General features: G+C 41.8%; 1 protein-coding gene across 2 annotated transcripts in view; it reads right to left on the bottom strand.

Moving 5' to 3' along the window:
* LOC129815289 (uncharacterized) overlaps positions 1 to 18,979 on the bottom strand; it is a 21,225-nt gene extending 2,246 nt beyond the window's left edge. The window contains exons 1-2 of one of the 2 annotated variants that reach the window (XM_055868959.1): positions 16,411 to 18,979; positions 302 to 13,285 (exon numbers count right to left, since the gene is read on the bottom strand). In XM_055868959.1, coding sequence (XP_055724934.1) covers positions 302 to 13,267 — 12,966 coding nt within the window. In that variant the 5' untranslated portion in view covers positions 13,268 to 13,285; positions 16,411 to 18,979. Of the gene's footprint in view, positions 1 to 301; positions 15,399 to 16,410 lie in introns of those variants that run through there. The other variant, XM_055868960.1, reaches the window with a different exon arrangement.

The following is an 18,979-nucleotide window of genomic DNA, read 5'->3' as shown; positions in this document are numbered from 1 at the left end:
TCATCTCTTTAAAATGAAATGTTGTTGTGTGTTCAATATTCTATATACTGTCTGGTATACACACCATGTAAAACGATTTAAAAGTAACAAATCAGATGTTTAACATATATTGAAAGGTTAGGGCCGAATTCAGACTTACAGTATATGAACAATTTCAGTTGTGACATCACTGCAGCTCTTTATCATAAAATGTTGAATACTCAAATATCCTCAAGTACTCAGCCGGGGATGTTTGTTTACGTCAAGAATGCTATGATTTCAATAAAATAAGTGAAGCCATTTGTAAGGAAAGCCAAAGTACCTCTATGAGTATTGTCTCCTTCTCTGTGCTCTGTATCTCCTGTTGGTCCTCCAGACTGACAGCTTCAGCCCTGCGCTCCTCTTGAAATCTTTCCAAAACAGCATTGACTTCTGGATTTCCGATGGTTTCCGCTCTGACCACTGCCTCTGTTATATTTTCTCCTGTCTCCTGCTTCTCTTCCTCTGCGTGGAGTCCTCCCTGTGTCCGATGAGTAAAGCCCATCTTTCTTCTATTCCCTGTAGCTTTGGATTCACCAACAACCTCGCGAGATTGGGAACTCAGAGACAGAGATGATTTCGAAGGAAGACTGGGGCTATTACTTTGTGTTAACAGACATTGTTCCATGTCTGCTGTTTGGGTAAGTTGAATAGCAGAGATATGAGGGTCTATACAAACCATGTCACCTGACTCTTGGGCCTCTACTGTAAGAGCTGCTGCGTCAGAGGGAGTTTGGATGCTCTGGCTCTCCATTACTATTTTCACTTCTACTTCTATCTCCTCCACCTCTCTAACTTTATCTGTTGAAATCAGTGTGTCATCAGTCAGATGGGACTCAAGAGTAGGAACATCAGGGTTGTGAAGAGTTTCCCTAATCTCAGCGAAATCTGATTCACGTAGAAGCAAGAGTTTTGTGTCCATTGAGTGCTTTATAATTGATTGGCTCTCACTTTCTATATTGTCAGCCTCTATGTTTCTTCCCTCTTGATTTGAAGTACTGAATGACCAGCTGAGGTCAGTCAGGACAGTCTCCTCATTTCTCTCTTCTCCTTCATTCTTCTCATTACCAGCTCCATCCTTAGATTCCATCAACATTTCAAACTCCATGCAAGAACCTTCCACTGCATCCATGTTTTCTCTCTTGTCTTCTATCTCCTCTGTGCTTTCTATTTCCCCTTCTTGTTTCTCCTCTGTGCCTTCCTCTTCTCTTTGTACACCTCTAGGATGCCTACGAGTCGACCCCATCTTTCTCCTCCTGCTTGGAGAAGGACTCTGATTGGAGTCGGTGTTTGCTGCATTATCACCTTGGTCCTGAACACTCTGCAGTAAGAGTGAATTGGGAAAAGAGTTATGGCTTTCATCCGAGTATGGAGTTTGGTTGAGTTGACTAGCAGAGATATTGGGATCAGTGCTCAAAGCCTCATCTGTTTGGCAGGGCTCTGTTGTGAGAGTTCTATCATCACACGTCATTTGGCTACTGACACTCACTTCATTTACAAGCGGCACATGATCACTCATTTCCTCTTCACTGAGTAAAATGACCTCTGATGTGTCCAGTCCCCCTGTGGTATTGGGGTCAGTGTTTGCATCCTCCTCATTCCCCTGAATACTCTGCGGTAATAATGGGTTGAGAAAGGGGTTAGTGATTTCCATACAGGGAGTTTGGATGAGTTGACTAGGAGAGATTTTGGGATCAGTGCTGAAAGTGTCATCTGACTCTAGTGTAAGAGCACAGTCATATGCTATTTGGCTGCTCTTGCTCACTTCAGAATTATTCACAAGCAGTGTGAAATCACTAACCTCTTCCTCCCTGAGTAAAGTGTCTCCTGATTGGTCCAGTCCAACACTGAATGGCGCTCTTGGGTCAACTATGTGGGCCATGCTTGCTTCATTGTTGCTCTCAGTTTCTGTATTGACAGAGTCTACAGTGAATCTGTTGCCTTTCTCTTGGTTATATAATTGTTCTGCAATACCAAATGAATCGATGTATTGATCAAAAGGGGTGGGTTCAATCAGACTTTCTTCTTCCATTCCTTTCTTCTCCTCATCTGCTCCATGCTCCCGTTCCAATAACATCAGAGACTCTTCCGATGTTTCAACACCAGATCCTTCCACTGTTCCCATGTCCCACTCTAACCTCCTTCCTGTCTCTTCTATGTTTTCTGTGTCTTCCTCTGTTTGGAAATTCTCCTTTTCCATCTGCTCTCCTTCTTTCTCGTCTACACTTGCGCTATCTTTAGGCTCCATAGATATTTCAAACTCAGTCTCTTCGATGCCAAATATTTCTTCTTTTCCCAATATGACCTCTTCTCCCTCATCATAAAGGTAACGATATCTACGCATCTTACTCTCTCCATGTTCTTCCTCCTCATGTCTACCTCTAGGATTCCTGCGAGTTGAACCCATCTTTCTTCTCCTGGATTCTGATTGAGCACTTTTGTCATGACCCAAAGAGCTGTCTGAGGGGGTTGATTGTAAAAAGCAGGTAATATCCTCACTCTGTTCAGGTTCATAGCTTTCTACATGGTCTGGTTGTCTAAAATGAGTTATATTTGCCAGTACAATATTTTCCTCAACTATCAGATTAACAAAGTTCTCATCTTCATCTCTTTGGTGCAATGTTTCCTGATTGCCTGGACCAGTAGAGTTAATATCATCTTGCAATTCTGACTCATTTACAACAGGTTCAAGTTTCTCTTGACCTTCTCCACTTTGGAGGATTATTGTGTTATTGAATGACTCAAACTCTTCTGTGTTGGTTAAAGTGTCTGACTCAAGGGATTGATCTAATGAATGCCTAGAGCTGAGAAATGTGGAGGACTCCACCTCGGCATGCTCACTTTCCTGCCTCCTCTCTTCCTCTTTCTTCAACTCCTCTGTTATGGGTTCAGCAGCGAATCCATGAACAACTTGCAACGCAAGGTCTAGGTGCAGATGCAAGAGTGATTTGGTTCCAAGAGTATCTTGAAGCAATTCACTGCTATAACTAGCCACAGCTTCACTACCAGGTTCAATATCCTCACCAACTTCCTCTTTACATCTGACATCCGGTTGGTCGAGTGTGTTAGAAGCAAACAAAAAACTCTCAGTGTCCGTTTCACTTTCTTTTGGACCCAGGAGCTCTTCTGTGTTGCTGTAGGACCAGGATTCCACAACTGCAATGGACGTCTGAAGTTGTAGGGATTTTTCTGCGTCTCCAGTTTTGGCGTCTTGTTTCTCCCCAAAGTCTGTCTCTGCTTGTTTACCTTTATTCCGACGAGTAGAACCCCTTTTCCTTCTCTTCTTTGCAGTGTCAGGTGATTCCAGCAGATATGGGTTTTCAGTTTGAGACAGATTAAATTCTGTGAGGTCATTTAATGAGGGATTATTGTCTTCCATGTATTGTGATGTTATATATGGCTCTATACAAACCATGTCACCTGACTCTTGGGCCTCTACTGTAAGAGCTGCTGTGTCAGAGGGAGTTTGGTTGCTCTCGCTCTCTGCGACTATTTTCACTTCTACTTCTATCTCCTCCGCCTCTCCAACTTTTTCTGTATGTTCTACAAGCTCAGACTTTTCGATGCCAGATTCTCCTTCTACTACTATGTTGACCTCTCCCTCCACTACTATGATCACTGGGTCTCCCATCGCCTGCTCCTCTGTCACTTTTTCTAGAAGTTCCTCAAGCTCTACAAGCTCAGTCTTTTCTATGCTAGAATCCATTTCTGCTGTTATAATGACATCTCCCACCTCTCCTATAACATCTGTGTCTTCTCCTTTCTCCTCCTCCTCCTGTCCCTCCTCTCTTCTCTCCTCTCCTTTTCTACCTCGATGAGTCTTGCTGCGAGTGGAACCGATCTTCCTTTTCCTCCCTGGAGTGTAGGATTCTACCTCTGCTGTTTCCTCTGGACCAAGAGAACTCTGCAGTGAGGGTGGATCTGGAGGGGAGTCAGTGTTTCCTCTTGATTCATCAAGTGTTTCCTCCAATGATGTTCCTTTGTGTTGCAAACCAGTGATGGCAGGATTTGAGTTCAGTGTGTCATCGGTCAGGTAGGAGTCATATGACTCTCTAGTAGGAACATCAGGGTAAGGGTTGTGAAGAGTTTGACTAATCTGAGTCAACTCTGCTTCACGTAGAAGCAAGAGTTTTGTGTCCATTGATTCCTTTATAATTGATTGGCTCTCACTTTCTATATTGTCAGCCTCTATGTTTCTTCCCTCTTGATTTGAAGTACTGAATGACCAGCTGAGGTCAGTCAGGACAGTCTCCTCATTTCTCTCTTCTCCTTCATTCTTCTCATTACCAGCTCCATCCTTAGATTCCATCAACATTTCAAACTCCATGCAAGAACCTTCCACTGCATCCATATTTTCTCTCTTGTCATCTATCTCCTCTGTGCTTTCTATTTCCCCTTCTTGTTTCTCCTCTGTGCCTTCCTCTTCTCTTTGTACACCTCTAGGATGCCTACGAGTCGACCCCATCTTTCTCCTCCTGCTTGGAGAAGGACTCTGATTGGAGTCGGTGTTTGCTGCATTATCACCTTGGTCCTGAACACTCTGCAGTAAGAGTGAATTGGGAAAAGAGTTATGGCTTTCATCCGAGTATGGAGTTTGGTTGAGTTGACTAGCAGAGATATTGGGATCAGTGCTCAAAGCCTCATCTGTTTGGCAGGGCTCTGTTGTGAGAGTTCTATCATCACACGTCATTTGGCTACTGACACTCACTTCATTTACAAGCGGCACATGATCACTCATTTCCTCTTCACTGAGTAAAATGACCTCTGATGTGTCCAGTCCCCCTGTGGTATTGGGGTCAGTGTTTGCATCCTCCTCATTCCCCTGAATACTCTGCGGTAATAATGGGTTGAGAAAGGGGTTAGTGATTTCCATACAGGGAGTTTGGATGAGTTGACTAGGAGAGATTTTGGGATCAGTGCTGAAAGTGTCATCTGACTCTAGTGTAAGAGCACAGTCATATGCTATTTGGCTGCTCTTGCTCACTTCAGAATTATTCACAAGCAGTGTGAAATCACTAACCTCTTCCTCCCTGAGTAAAGTGTCTCCTGATTGGTCCAGTCCAACACTGAATGGCGCTCTTGGGTCAACTATGTGGGCCATGCTTGCTTCATTGTTGCTCTCAGTTTCTGTATTGACAGAGTCTACAGTGAATCTGTTGCCTTTCTCTTGGTTATATAATTGTTCTGCAATACCAAATGAATCGATGTATTGATCAAAAGGGGTGGGTTCAATCAGACTTTCTTCTTCCATTCCTTTCTTCTCCTCATCTGCTCCATGCTCCCGTTCCAATAACATCAGAGACTTTTCCGATGTTTCAACACCAGATCCTTCCACTGTTCCCATGTCCCACTCTAACCTCCTTCCTGTCTCTTCTATGTTTTCTGTGTCTTCCTCTGTTTGGAAATTCTCCTTTTCCATCTGCTCTCCTTCTTTCTCGTCTACACTGGCGCTATCTTTAGGCTCCATAGATATTTCAAACTCAGTCTCTTCGATGCCAAACATTTCTTCTTTTCCCAATATGACCTCTTCTCCCTCATCATAAAGGTGACGATATCTACGCATCTTACTCTCTCCATGTTCTTCCTCCTCATGTCTACCTCTAGGATTCCTGCGAGTTGAACCCATCTTTCTTCTCCTGGATTCTGATTGAGCACTTTTGTCATGACCCAAAGAGCTGTCTGAGGGGGTTGATTGTAAAAAGCAGGTAATATCCTCACTTTGTTCAGGTTCATAGCTTTCTACATGGTATGGTTGTCTAAAATGAGTTATATTTGCCAGTACAATATTTTCCTCAACTATCAGATTAACAAAGTTCTCATCTTCATCTCTTTGGTGCAATGTTTCCTGATTGCCTGGACCAGTAGAGTTAATATCATCTTGCAATTCTGACTCATTTACAACAGGTTCAAGTTTCTCTTGACCTTCTCCACTTTGGAGGATTATTGTGTTATTGAATGACTCAAACTCTTCTGTGTTGGTTAAAGTGTCTGACTCAAGGGATTGATCTAATGAATGCCTAGAGCTGAGAAATGTGGAGGACTCCACCTCGGCATGCTCACTTTCCTGCCTCCTCTCTTCCTCTTTCTTCAACTCCTCTGTTATGGGTTCAGCAGCGAATCCATGAACAACTTGCAACGCAAGGTCTAGGGGCAGATGCAAGAGTGATTTGGTTCCAAGAGTATCTTGAAGCAATTCACTGCTATAACTAGCCACAGCTTCACTACCAGGTTCAATATCCTCACCAACTTCCTCTTTACATCTGACATCCGGTTGGTCGAGTGTGTTAGAAGCAAACAAAAAACTCTCAGTGTCCGTTTCACTTTCTTTTGGACCCAGGAGCTCTTCTGTGTTGCTGTAGGACCAGGATTCCACAACTGCAATGGACGTCTGAAGTTGTAGGGATTTTTCTGCGTCTCCAGTTTTGGCGTCTTGTTTCTCCCCAAAGTCTGTCTCTGCTTGTTTACCTTTATTCCGACGAGTAGAACCCCTTTTCCTTCTCTTCTTTGCAGTGTCAGGTGATTCCAGCAGATATGGGTTTTCAGTTTGAGACAGATTAAATTCTGTGAGGTCATTTAATGAGGGATTATTGTCTTCCATGTATTGTGATGTTATATATGGCTCTATACAAACCATGTCACCTGACTCTTGGGCCTCTACTGTAAGAGCTGCTGTGTCAGAGGGAGTTTGGTTGCTCTCGCTCTCTGCGACTATTTTCACTTCTACTTCTATCTCCTCCGCCTCTCCAACTTTTTCTGTATGTTCTACAAGCTCAGACTTTTCGATGCCAGATTCTCCTTCTACTACTATGTTGACCTCTCCCTCCACTACTATGATCACTGGGTCTCCCATCGCCTGCTCCTCTGTCACTTTTTCTAGAAGTTCCTCAAGCTCTACAAGCTCAGTCTTTTCTATGCTAGAATCCATTTCTGCTGTTATAATGACATCTCCCACCTCTCCTATAACATCTGTGTCTTCTCCTTTCTCCTCCTCCTCCTGTCCCTCCTCTCTTCTCTCCTCTCCTTTTCTACCTCGATGAGTCTTGCTGCGAGTGGAACCGATCTTCCTTTTCCTCCCTGGAGTGTAGGATTCTACCTCTGCTGTTTCCTCTGGACCAAGAGAACTCTGCAGTGAGGGTGGATCTGGAGGGGAGTCAGTGTTTCCTCTTGATTCATCAAGTGTTTCCTCCAATGATGTTCCTTTGTGTTGCAAACCAGTGATGGCAGGATTTGAGTTCAGTGTGTCATCGGTCAGGTAGGAGTCATATGACTCTCTAGTAGGAACATCAGGGTAAGGGTTGTGAAGAGTTTGACTAATCTGAGTCAACTCTGCTTCACGTAGAAGCAAGAGTTTTGTGTCCATTGATTCCTTTATAATTGATTGGCTCTCACTTTCTATATTGTCAGCCTCTATGTTTCTTCCCTCTTGATTTGAAGTACTGAATGACCAGCTGAGGTCAGTCAGGACAGTCTCCTCATTTCTCTCTTCTCCTTCATTCTTCTCATTACCAGCTCCATCCTTAGATTCCATCAACATTTCAAACTCCATGCAAGAACCTTCCACTGCATCCATATTTTCTCTCTTGTCATCTATCTCCTCTGTGCTTTCTATTTCCCCTTCTTGTTTCTCCTCTGTGCCTTCCTCTTCTCTTTGTACACCTCTAGGATGCCTACGAGTCGACCCCATCTTTCTCCTCCTGCTTGGAGAAGGACTCTGATTGGAGTCGGTGTTTGCTGCATTATCACCTTGGTCCTGAACACTCTGCAGTAAGAGTGAATTGGGAAAAGAGTTATGGCTTTCATCCGAGTATGGAGTTTGGTTGAGTTGACTAGCAGAGATATTGGGATCAGTGCTCAAAGCCTCATCTGTTTGGCAGGGCTCTGTTGTGAGAGTTCTATCATCACACGTCATTTGGCTACTGACACTCACTTCATTTACAAGCGGCACATGATCACTCATTTCCTCTTCACTGAGTAAAATGACCTCTGATGTGTCCAGTCCCCCTGTGGTATTGGGGTCAGTGTTTGCATCCTCCTCATTCCCCTGAATACTCTGCGGTAATAATGGGTTGAGAAAGGGGTTAGTGATTTCCATACAGGGAGTTTGGATGAGTTGACTAGGAGAGATTTTGGGATCAGTGCTGAAAGTGTCATCTGACTCTAGTGTAAGAGCACAGTCATATGCTATTTGGCTGCTCTTGCTCACTTCAGAATTATTCACAAGCAGTGTGAAATCACTAACCTCTTCCTCCCTGAGTAAAGTGTCTCCTGATTGGTCCAGTCCAACACTGAATGGCGCTCTTGGGTCAACTATGTGGGCCATGCTTGCTTCATTGTTGCTCTCAGTTTCTGTATTGACAGAGTCTACAGTGAATCTGTTGCCTTTCTCTTGGTTATATAATTGTTCTGCAATACCAAATGAATCGATGTATTGATCAAAAGGGGTGGGTTCAATCAGACTTTCTTCTTCCATTCCTTTCTTCTCCTCATCTGCTCCATGCTCCCGTTCCAATAACATCAGAGACTTTTCCGATGTTTCAACACCAGATCCTTCCACTGTTCCCATGTCCCACTCTAACCTCCTTCCTGTCTCTTCTATGTTTTCTGTGTCTTCCTCTGTTTGGAAATTCTCCTTTTCCATCTGCTCTCCTTCTTTCTCGTCTACACTGGCGCTATCTTTAGGCTCCATAGATATTTCAAACTCAGTCTCTTCGATGCCAAACATTTCTTCTTTTCCCAATATGACCTCTTCTCCCTCATCATAAAGGTGACGATATCTACGCATCTTACTCTCTCCATGTTCTTCCTCCTCATGTCTACCTCTAGGATTCCTGCGAGTTGAACCCATCTTTCTTCTCCTGGATTCTGATTGAGCACTTTTGTCATGACCCAAAGAGCTGTCTGAGGGGGTTGATTGTAAAAAGCAGGTAATATCCTCACTTTGTTCAGGTTCATAGCTTTCTACATGGTATGGTTGTCTAAAATGAGTTATATTTGCCAGTACAATATTTTCCTCAACTATCAGATTAACAAAGTTCTCATCTTCATCTCTTTGGTGCAATGTTTCCTGATTGCCTGGACCAGTAGAGTTAATATCATCTTGCAATTCTGACTCATTTACAACAGGTTCAAGTTTCTCTTGACCTTCTCCACTTTGGAGGATTATTGTGTTATTGAATGACTCAAACTCTTCTGTGTTGGTTAAAGTGTCTGACTCAAGGGATTGATCTAATGAATGCCTAGAGCTGAGAAATGTGGAGGACTCCACCTCGGCATGCTCACTTTCCTGCCTCCTCTCTTCCTCTTTCTTCAACTCCTCTGTTATGGGTTCAGCAGCGAATCCATGAACAACTTGCAACGCAAGGTCTAGGGGCAGATGCAAGAGTGATTTGGTTCCAAGAGTATCTTGAAGCAATTCACTGCTATAACTAGCCACAGCTTCACTACCAGGTTCAATATCCTCACCAACTTCCTCTTTACATCTGACATCCGGTTGGTCGAGTGTGTTAGAAGCAAACAAAAAACTCTCAGTGTCCGTTTCACTTTCTTTTGGACCCAGGAGCTCTTCTGTGTTGCTGTAGGACCAGGATTCCACAACTGCAATGGACGTCTGAAGTTGTAGGGATTTTTCTGCGTCTCCAGTTTTGGCGTCTTGTTTCTCCCCAAAGTCTGTCTCTGCTTGTTTACCTTTATTCCGACGAGTAGAACCCCTTTTCCTTCTCTTCTTTGCAGTGTCAGGTGATTCCAGCAGATATGGGTTTTCAGTTTGAGACAGATTAAATTCTGTGAGGTCATTTAATGAGGGATTATTGTCTTCCATGTATTGTGATGTTATATATGGCTCTATACAAACCATGTCACCTGACTCTTGGGCCTCTACTGTAAGAGCTGCTGTGTCAGAGGGAGTTTGGTTGCTCTCGCTCTCTGCGACTATTTTCACTTCTACTTCTATCTCCTCCGCCTCTCCAACTTTTTCTGTATGTTCTACAAGCTCAGACTTTTCGATGCCAGATTCTCCTTCTACTACTATGTTGACCTCTCCCTCCACTACTATGATCACTGGGTCTCCCATCGCCTGCTCCTCTGTCACTTTTTCTAGAAGTTCCTCAAGCTCTACAAGCTCAGTCTTTTCTATGCTAGAATCCATTTCTGCTGTTATAATGACATCTCCCACCTCTCCTATAACATCTGTGTCTTCTCCTTTCTCCTCCTCCTCCTGTCCCTCCTCTCTTCTCTCCTCTCCTTTTCTACCTCGATGAGTCTTGCTGCGAGTGGAACCGATCTTCCTTTTCCTCCCTGGAGTGTAGGATTCTACCTCTGCTGTTTCCTCTGGACCAAGAGAACTCTGCAGTGAGGGTGGATCTGGAGGGGAGTCAGTGTTTCCTCTTGATTCATCAAGTGTTTCCTCCAATGATGTTCCTTTGTGTTGCAAACCAGTGATGGCAGGATTTGAGTTCAGTGTGTCATCGGTCAGGTAGGAGTCATATGACTCTCTAGTAGGAACATCAGGGTAAGGGTTGTGAAGAGTTTGACTAATCTGAGTCAACTCTGCTTCACGTAGAAGCAAGAGTTTTGTGTCCATTGATTCCTTTATAATTGATTGGCTCTCACTTTCTATATTGTCAGCCTCTATGTTTCTTCCCTCTTGATTTGAAGTACTGAATGACCAGCTGAGGTCAGTCAGGACAGTCTCCTCATTTCTCTCTTCTCCTTCATTCTTCTCATTACCAGCTCCATCCTTAGATTCCATCAACATTTCAAACTCCATGCAAGAACCTTCCACTGCATCCATGTTTTCTCTCTTGTCTTCTATCTCCTCTGTGCTTTCTATTTCCCCTTCTTGTTTCTCCTCTGTGCCTTCCTCTTCTCTTTGTACACCTCTAGGATGCCTACGAGTCGACCCCATCTTTCTCCTCCTGCTTGGAGAAGGACTCTGATTGGAGTCGGTGTTTGCTGCATTATCACCTTGGTCCTGAACACTCTGCAGTAAGAGTGAATTGGGAAAAGAGTTATGGCTTTCATCCGAGTATGGAGTTTGGTTGAGTTGACTAGCAGAGATATTGGGATCAGTGCTCAAAGCCTCATCTGTTTGGCAGGGCTCTGTTGTGAGAGTTCTATCATCACACGTCATTTGGCTACTGACACTCACTTCATTTACAAGCGGCACATGATCACTCATTTCCTCTTCACTGAGTAAAATGACCTCTGATGTGTCCAGTCCCCCTGTGGTATTGGGGTCAGTGTTTGCATCCTCCTCATTCCCCTGAATACTCTGCGGTAATAATGGGTTGAGAAAGGGGTTAGTGATTTCCATACAGGGAGTTTGGATGAGTTGACTAGGAGAGATTTTGGGATCAGTGCTGAAAGTGTCATCTGACTCTAGTGTAAGAGCACAGTCATATGCTATTTGGCTGCTCTTGCTCACTTCAGAATTATTCACAAGCAGTGTGAAATCACTAACCTCTTCCTCCCTGAGTAAAGTGTCTCCTGATTGGTCCAGTCCAACACTGAATGGCGCTCTTGGGTCAACTATGTGGGCCATGCTTGCTTCATTGTTGCTCTCAGTTTCTGTATTGACAGAGTCTACAGTGAATCTGTTGCCTTTCTCTTGTTTATATAATTGATCTGCAATACCAAATGAATCGATGTATTGATCAAAAGGGGTGGGTTCAATCAGACTTTCTTCTTCCATTCCTTTCTTCTCCTCATCTGCTCCATGCTCCCGTTCCAATAACATCAGAGACTCTTCCGATGTTTCAACACCAGATCCTCCCACTGTTCCCATGTCCCACTCTAACCTCCTTCCTGTCTCTTCTATGTTTTCTGTGTCTTCCTCTGTTTGGAAATTCTCCTTTTCCATCTGCTCTCCTTCTTTCTCGTCTACACTGGCGCTATCTTTAGGCTCCATAGATATTTCAAACTCAGTCTCTTCGATGCCAAACATTTCTTCTTTTCCCAATATGACCTCTTCTCCCTCATCATAAAGGTGACGATATCTACGCATCTTACTCTCTCCATGTTCTTCCTCCTCATGTCTACCTCTAGGATTCCTGCGAGTTGAACCCATCTTTCTTCTCCTGGATTCTGATTGAGCACTTTTGTCATGACCCAAAGAGCTGTCTGAGGGGGTTGATTGTAAAAAGCAGGTAATATCCTCACTCTGTTCAGGTTCATAGCTTTCTACATGGTCTGGTTGTCTAAAATGAGTTATATTTGCCAGTACAATATTTTCCTCAACTATCAGATTAACAAAGTTCTCATCTTCATCTCTTTGGTGCAATGTTTCCTGATTGCCTGGACCAGTAGAGTTAATATCATCTTGCAATTCTGACTCATTTACAACAGGTTCAAGTTTCTCTTGACCTTCTCCACTTTGGAGGATTATTGTGTTATTGAATGACTCAAACTCTTCTGTGTTGGTTAAAGTGTCTGACTCAAGGGATTGATCTAATGAATGCCTAGAGCTGAGAAATGTGGAGGACTCCACCTCGGCATGCTCACTTTCCTGCCTCCTCTCTTCCTCTTTCTTCAACTCCTCTGTTATGGGTTCAGCAGCGAATCCATGAACAACTTGCAACGCAAGGTCTAGGGGCAGATGCAAGAGTGATTTGGTTCCAAGAGTATCTTGAAGCAATTCACTGCTATAACTAGCCACAGCTTCATTACCAGGTTCAATATCCTCACCAACTTCCTCTTTACATCTGACATCCGGTTGGTCGAGTGTGTTAGAAGCAAACAAAAGCCTCTCAGTGTCCTTTTCACTTTCTTTTGGATCCAGGAGCTCTTCTGTGTTGCTGTAGGACCAGGATTCCATAACTGCAATGGACGTCTGAAGTTGTAGGGATTTTTCTGCGTCTCCAGTTTTGGCGTCTTGTTTCTCCCCAAAGTCTGTCTCCTCTGGTTTTCTTTTATTCTGACGAGTAGACCCCATTTTCCTTCTCTTCCCTGCAGTGTCAAGTGATTTTAGAAGATATGGGTTTACAGGTTGAGACAGATGTGACTCTGTGACGTCATTTAATGGTGGATTATTTATTTCTGTGTGCTGTTGTGTTATTGTTGATAAGTTATCTGATGAGACAAGGTCCGTTTGGAGTATCACTGAAACTGAATCAGCCCCAACTTCAATGACTTTCCTTTCCTTTGACAACATTTGGGACCCATCATCATCTTTGTTAGTCTCATGTTCCTCTTGATTCTGACGGGGTTGACGTGATGATCCCATTCTCACTTTTCTTGACTTCTTGCCAGACATGGTTCTTCAAAGTCCCTCCTATATCACGACACAGACAGCAGATTGTTAATCACTAAACCCTGCTGGAATTAAAAGGCTTCCGAGTATTATATGCTCCTTGCATTTTTTACACAATAAAATGACTCACTGTGAAGGCACCACTAAAAGAATGTTGGCAAGACTAGACCTTTTATAAGACGCAGTCCAGCTATTTTTGAACTTTTTCTGTTGAAAAACAATATCCCACATATAAATACAGTAATTACACACTTTAGGGTAAAAAAATGGTTTTGAGCAAAATAGTGTTTTATAGACACAAGTTCAAACTTCATGCAGTAGGCCAGGTTTCCCCAATAGGTGGCCCGTGGGTCGAATTGATTTTATTTGCACGCCAAGTTGTCTGAGCAACAAAACAAAAAAAGGAAATGAGCTCAAAGTGATTTTAATTTAGGAAATATGTTCCCAAGTATTCCCATGCCTAAATAGAAATCACATGTGATTGTATCCAAATGTAATCAATGTTTGAAATTATTCTGTTTTTGTCAAATAGTATATCTGTTTGGGATTCTTGTGGTCAATTTGCAGTGCACAAATGATTTATAACTGTTACTAGGTTTCCATCCAACATTTTTATGCAAGTAAAGTACGTCAGATAAAAAATGTCATTACAGGCCTGATGGAAACATAAAAATGTTTTCGGTAAACTTTACCTGCTGGGGCGGCAGGTAGCCTAGTGGTTAGAGTGTTGGGCCCGTAACTGAAAGGTTGCTAGATCGAGTCCCCTAGCTGACAAGGTAAAAATCTGTAGTTCTGCCTCTGAACAAGGCATTTAACCCACTGTTCCTAGGCCGTCATTGTAAATAAGAATTTGTTCTTAACTGACTTGCCTAGTTAAATAAATGTTGACGAAACAAACATTTTTTTTGTTATATAGTTCTGCTAATACAGGACTATTAAAGGCCCAGTGCAGTGCTTTTGTGAGAGAGAAAAAAGAAAGAACCCAACTTCCCTCGGCTATGTCACAGGGTGGTGAAAGTGCAAGGTGATGAGCTTGATGCTCCTTTCCAATAAATATCCAGGGTCTTATTCTGAGGGTTTTATTCTGGTGACATGATAATCGATGCTTGGCAGCCGTTTGACAATAAAAAATAATCTCGCTCTATTGTCCATAATGATAATCTCATCATGTTGACTATACTGTATCTGGGCTCTACCCAATCATCAGTAGAGTTGAAAATGGGATGGAAACCCATTTAACTTTTTTCATTTGGTACATGGAAATTGTGCACTACGTCATTGGGCACAGCCTTGTATCTGCAACTAGTCAATTTGATGGAAACACATCTCTTATGGGAAAATATGAATATTGTTTTTATGCAGATTTTTGAATATTCACATGAAAATCTGTCGCCACTTGGATGGAAACCTAGCCTGTAACCAGGTTTCCAGTTGTACTTGTTTGGTCCCGCTTGCTCTTGTGGTTTCTTCACACACTCTCATTCTAAAGTGGTTCTCGTGCTGGCCTGCCTGGAAGTCACTGAGTCAGTTGAATGAGAAAGCCAACTGAAAACTGAAGAGACCCACCATATAAACAAACTATTTTAAACCTTATCATCACGGTGAGCAAGTTATAAAGCATAGGATATGAAACACTAAGTTAAGCGGAAGGTAATGATTGTGTAACGACCCTGGGTTTAAAAGCGCGGATATCGACTGCCGTTCGAGCATTCTTTTGGTGCACAAGTCAATAGCGTGCTGGACTTCGGGCTAGAAGGTCGAGGGTTCGAGGCCTGCTCCCTGCCTGTTTCATTACAATATGTTATTTTTATGATGTTTTGATAGTTTAATTCATTTTTAATGTCCGTTAGCGTAGAAGCTAACGTCGGCTAAAATTAACTCCAGTCAAGCTAGCCTGCCATAGATAAGGCGAAAGGACCATCGAACTTTCTTAAACAAAGTGAAACATCGTTGCATGCTGTTTTTAGTGATATGTTGAGAATTACATGATGAAAATGTATCTTTGAGATATTATGGTAATTCATACCTTTTTACAAATCGTTTTTTTTAGTATGTCGTCTATTTAGAATTGTATAAGAGTAGCCAAATTAGTTGAATGAGAGAGCCAACTGAAAACTAAAAAAGAGAGAAGCACCACATATTATTAAGGCCAAATGTAGTCTTTACCTCAAAATAGACACATTCAAGGTAAATATGAAAGTAGTTTTTTCAGGTTGACCTTACTATGGAACTGCACTTCAAGGTTTCAGATTTCCTTCATTCTTCTCACCTTACCCTATCCAGCTCCCATGTATGTTGTGGTTTTTCACTATGAGCTAAAGAGGTTTAAGAAGGTATTAGGCCTACGCTTTGCAATTGCAGAGCTAGTAGTCAATGTTGTCCATAAATTAGATTTTTGGTCACTTTACCTGAAAAAAAAGTGGGGCACAGACCACCATAATACATTGTAAACAACTACCATGCTTTCATGTTTCACTACATGCTGCTAGTACAAAACAATGGTATTTTTTTTCTCCATTGTACTACCATGGTACATTTTTGTAAGGGAGGAAAGCCTCCCCACTTGTGCCATTTCATGAGGATACCTGGATTACATGATGTCCACAAAAGCTATGGAGAATATACAACATTTACATTAAATGCACCAATTAATAGTCAGAGGAGTTATCAATGTAAGTGATGCAAACAAAGGTTTGCAACAACACCATTTTAAACACCTCTGTCTGATTCATTTCCTGTTTCCATATGAAAACCCACCGAGTATCACACACAGAACATGACACTTATCAGAATGTATTTTTTTAAATGTTCAAGAAACTAATTTCTGAAGTTACTCGGTACCTTCCCCAATTCTCAATCAAATCTCGCTTTTTAAAGGTGAGAGTTTTTTATTTAACCAATAAAAGTATGTGCTAGTTTGTTGCTGAAACCATGTCATTACAAATTATATGTATTATGAATTGTAATGCATCAGTCTTGTAGTAAATATGCATGTGTAGATATATTTATAAAACCCCAATAAAAATATATTTAAAGAAGAAACAATTTCATTTCTGTAATATCTAATATTGTGCAGATTCCAATGCAATACACAAACCCTTGACATATGCCTTGCTCTAACCATAATACAAAATGTATGTACTCACCTCCAGAGTCCACTTTAAACAAACTTTCATATAAAATGTTCAGGAAACCGTTTACCTCCTCCCAATACACTGTATGATGTCAAGTGCTGGCTAGAATTATAGCATGTCATGTTTCATTCTTCTAAAACATTTTCCTATTTCTGCAACCGTGACCAAAGACTTCCTGTGTGACCAAAGACTTCCTGTGCAATTAACACCAACCCTTATGTTGAAACAAACTGCGCAAAAATTATCCTTCCCGGAAAATGATTAACTTACAGCTTTGAGACATCTCTGGTCATGAGAACGTCACTGTAAATATGATATACGGAAGGTAAAACTCACCAATAAAAAATCTTTACCAACAACATAACTGTTGCTACCTGGGTTTGTGCAACCAATATTGTGATGTACAGTGCCTTCACACCCCTTTACTTTTTCCATGTATTGTGTTACAGCTTGAATTTGAAATGTAGATGTGTCACTAGCCTACACACAAAACGTGCATCTTGTTTGCAATAACACACTAAAGTAAAAATGCCAAAAATGTGCCAAAGAACTTAACATAATGCTTTGTATTCAGGACATAAAGTTTGGGACAAATCCAACAACACATCAGAGTACCACTCCAAATTTTAAGCATGGTGGTGGCTGCATCATGTTATGGGTATGCCCGTCATCGGCAAGGACTGAATTTTTTTTAGGATAAAAATAAGTGGAATAGAGCTAAGCACAGGCAAAATCCTAGAGGGAAACCTGGTTCAGTCTGCTTTCCAAAAGACAAATTCAACTTTCAGCAGGACAATAACCTAAAACACAAAGGCCAAATATACACTGTAGTTTCTTACCAAGACAACACAATGTTCCTGAGTGGCCTAGTCACAGTTTACTTAAATCTGCTTTAGAATCTACGGCAAAACTTGAAAATGGCTATCTAGCAACGATCAACAACCAACTTGACAGAGTTTGAATAATTTGAGAGAGAAATGTGCAAATATTGTGCAATCCAGGTGTCCAAAGCTTAGACTTACCCAGAAAAACTCACAGCTGTAATCACTGCCAAAGGCGATTCTAACACATACTGACTCAGGGGTGTGAATATTTATTTAAATGGAATATTGCTGCATTTCCTTTAATACAGTTGTAAAAACATGTCATTGAGGTATTGTGTGTAGATGGGTGAGAACAAAAATATTTAATCCATTTTGAATACTTTCTGAAGGCAAAATGCACCTTCAACATACATTTGGGCCCATTACCCTTCATGTTAACTGGCATCATGTTTATAGTCAATCCTGGATGGGTGAAATATGTTCCTAACTACAAGGAAATACCAAATATTACATATATATATATATATATATATATATTACACATACATACACACAAATAAATATGATTGACTTAATTAGCAGTGGGCATTGTTTCTCAGCCTTACTTAACTATGACTTAGTAATAAAGGGATTGCAAGTTAAAACTTACGCAACTTAAATATTAAGGTATATACATTGCATTGGGAAAGTATTCAGACCCCTTCCCTTTAGACATTGGTTACGTTACAGCCTTATTCTAAAATGGATTAAATACATTTTTGCTCCTCATCAAGCTACACACAATACTCCATAATGACAAAGCAAAAACATGTTAAGAAATGTCTGAAAATGTAAAAAATAAAAAGTATTTCAGACCCTTTGCTATGAGACTAAATTGAGCTCAGGTGCATCCTGTTTCCATTGAATATCCTTGAGATGTTTCTAAAACTTGGGAGTCCACCGGTGGTAAATTCAATTATTATTATTTACCGTTATTTACCGTAATTGATTGGACATGATTTGGAAAAGGCACACACCTATCTATATAAAAAGGTCCCACAGCTGACAGTGCATGTCAGAGCAAAACCAAGCCATGAGGTTGAAGGAATTGTCCGTAAAGCTCCGAGACTAGATTGTGTCAAGGCACAGATCTGAGGAAGGGTACTAAAAAAAATAAAAAAAGCCTGCAGCATTGAAGTTCCCCCAAGAACACAGTGATCTCCATCATTCTTAAAATGAAAAGAGGTTTGGAACCAGCAAGACTCTTCCTAGAGCTGGCTGCCCGGCCAAATCGGGAGAAGGGCCTTGGTCAGGGCCGTGACCATGAACCTGATGGCCACACTGACAGAGCTCCAGAGTTCTTCTGGGGATAGAACCTTCCAGAAGAACAACCAACTCTGCAGCACTCCACCAATCAGGCCTTTATGGCAGTGGCCAGACAGAAGCCACTCCTCAGTAAAAGGCACATGACAGCCTGCTTGGAGTTTGTCAAAAGGCACCTAAAGGACTGACCATGAGAAACAAGATTATCTGGTCTTACGAATCCAAGATTGAACACGACGGCCTGAATGCTAAGCATCAGGTCTAGCGGAAACCTGGCACCATCCCTTTGGTGAAGCATAGGTGGCAGCATCATACTGTGTGGATGTTTTTCAGTGGCAGGGAGACTAAGTCAAGTGTGTGTCAATTGACAAAATGTACTCAGTTTCAGAATAAGGCTGTAAAGTAACAAAATGGAGAAAGTAAATGGGTCTAAATAAATTGTCAAATGCACTGTA

This window comes from Salvelinus fontinalis, chromosome 18, assembly GCF_029448725.1.
Source record: "Salvelinus fontinalis isolate EN_2023a chromosome 18, ASM2944872v1, whole genome shotgun sequence".
Taxonomy (NCBI): domain Eukaryota; kingdom Metazoa; phylum Chordata; class Actinopteri; order Salmoniformes; family Salmonidae; genus Salvelinus; species Salvelinus fontinalis.
This window is presented reverse-complemented; position numbering and strand designations above follow the sequence as displayed.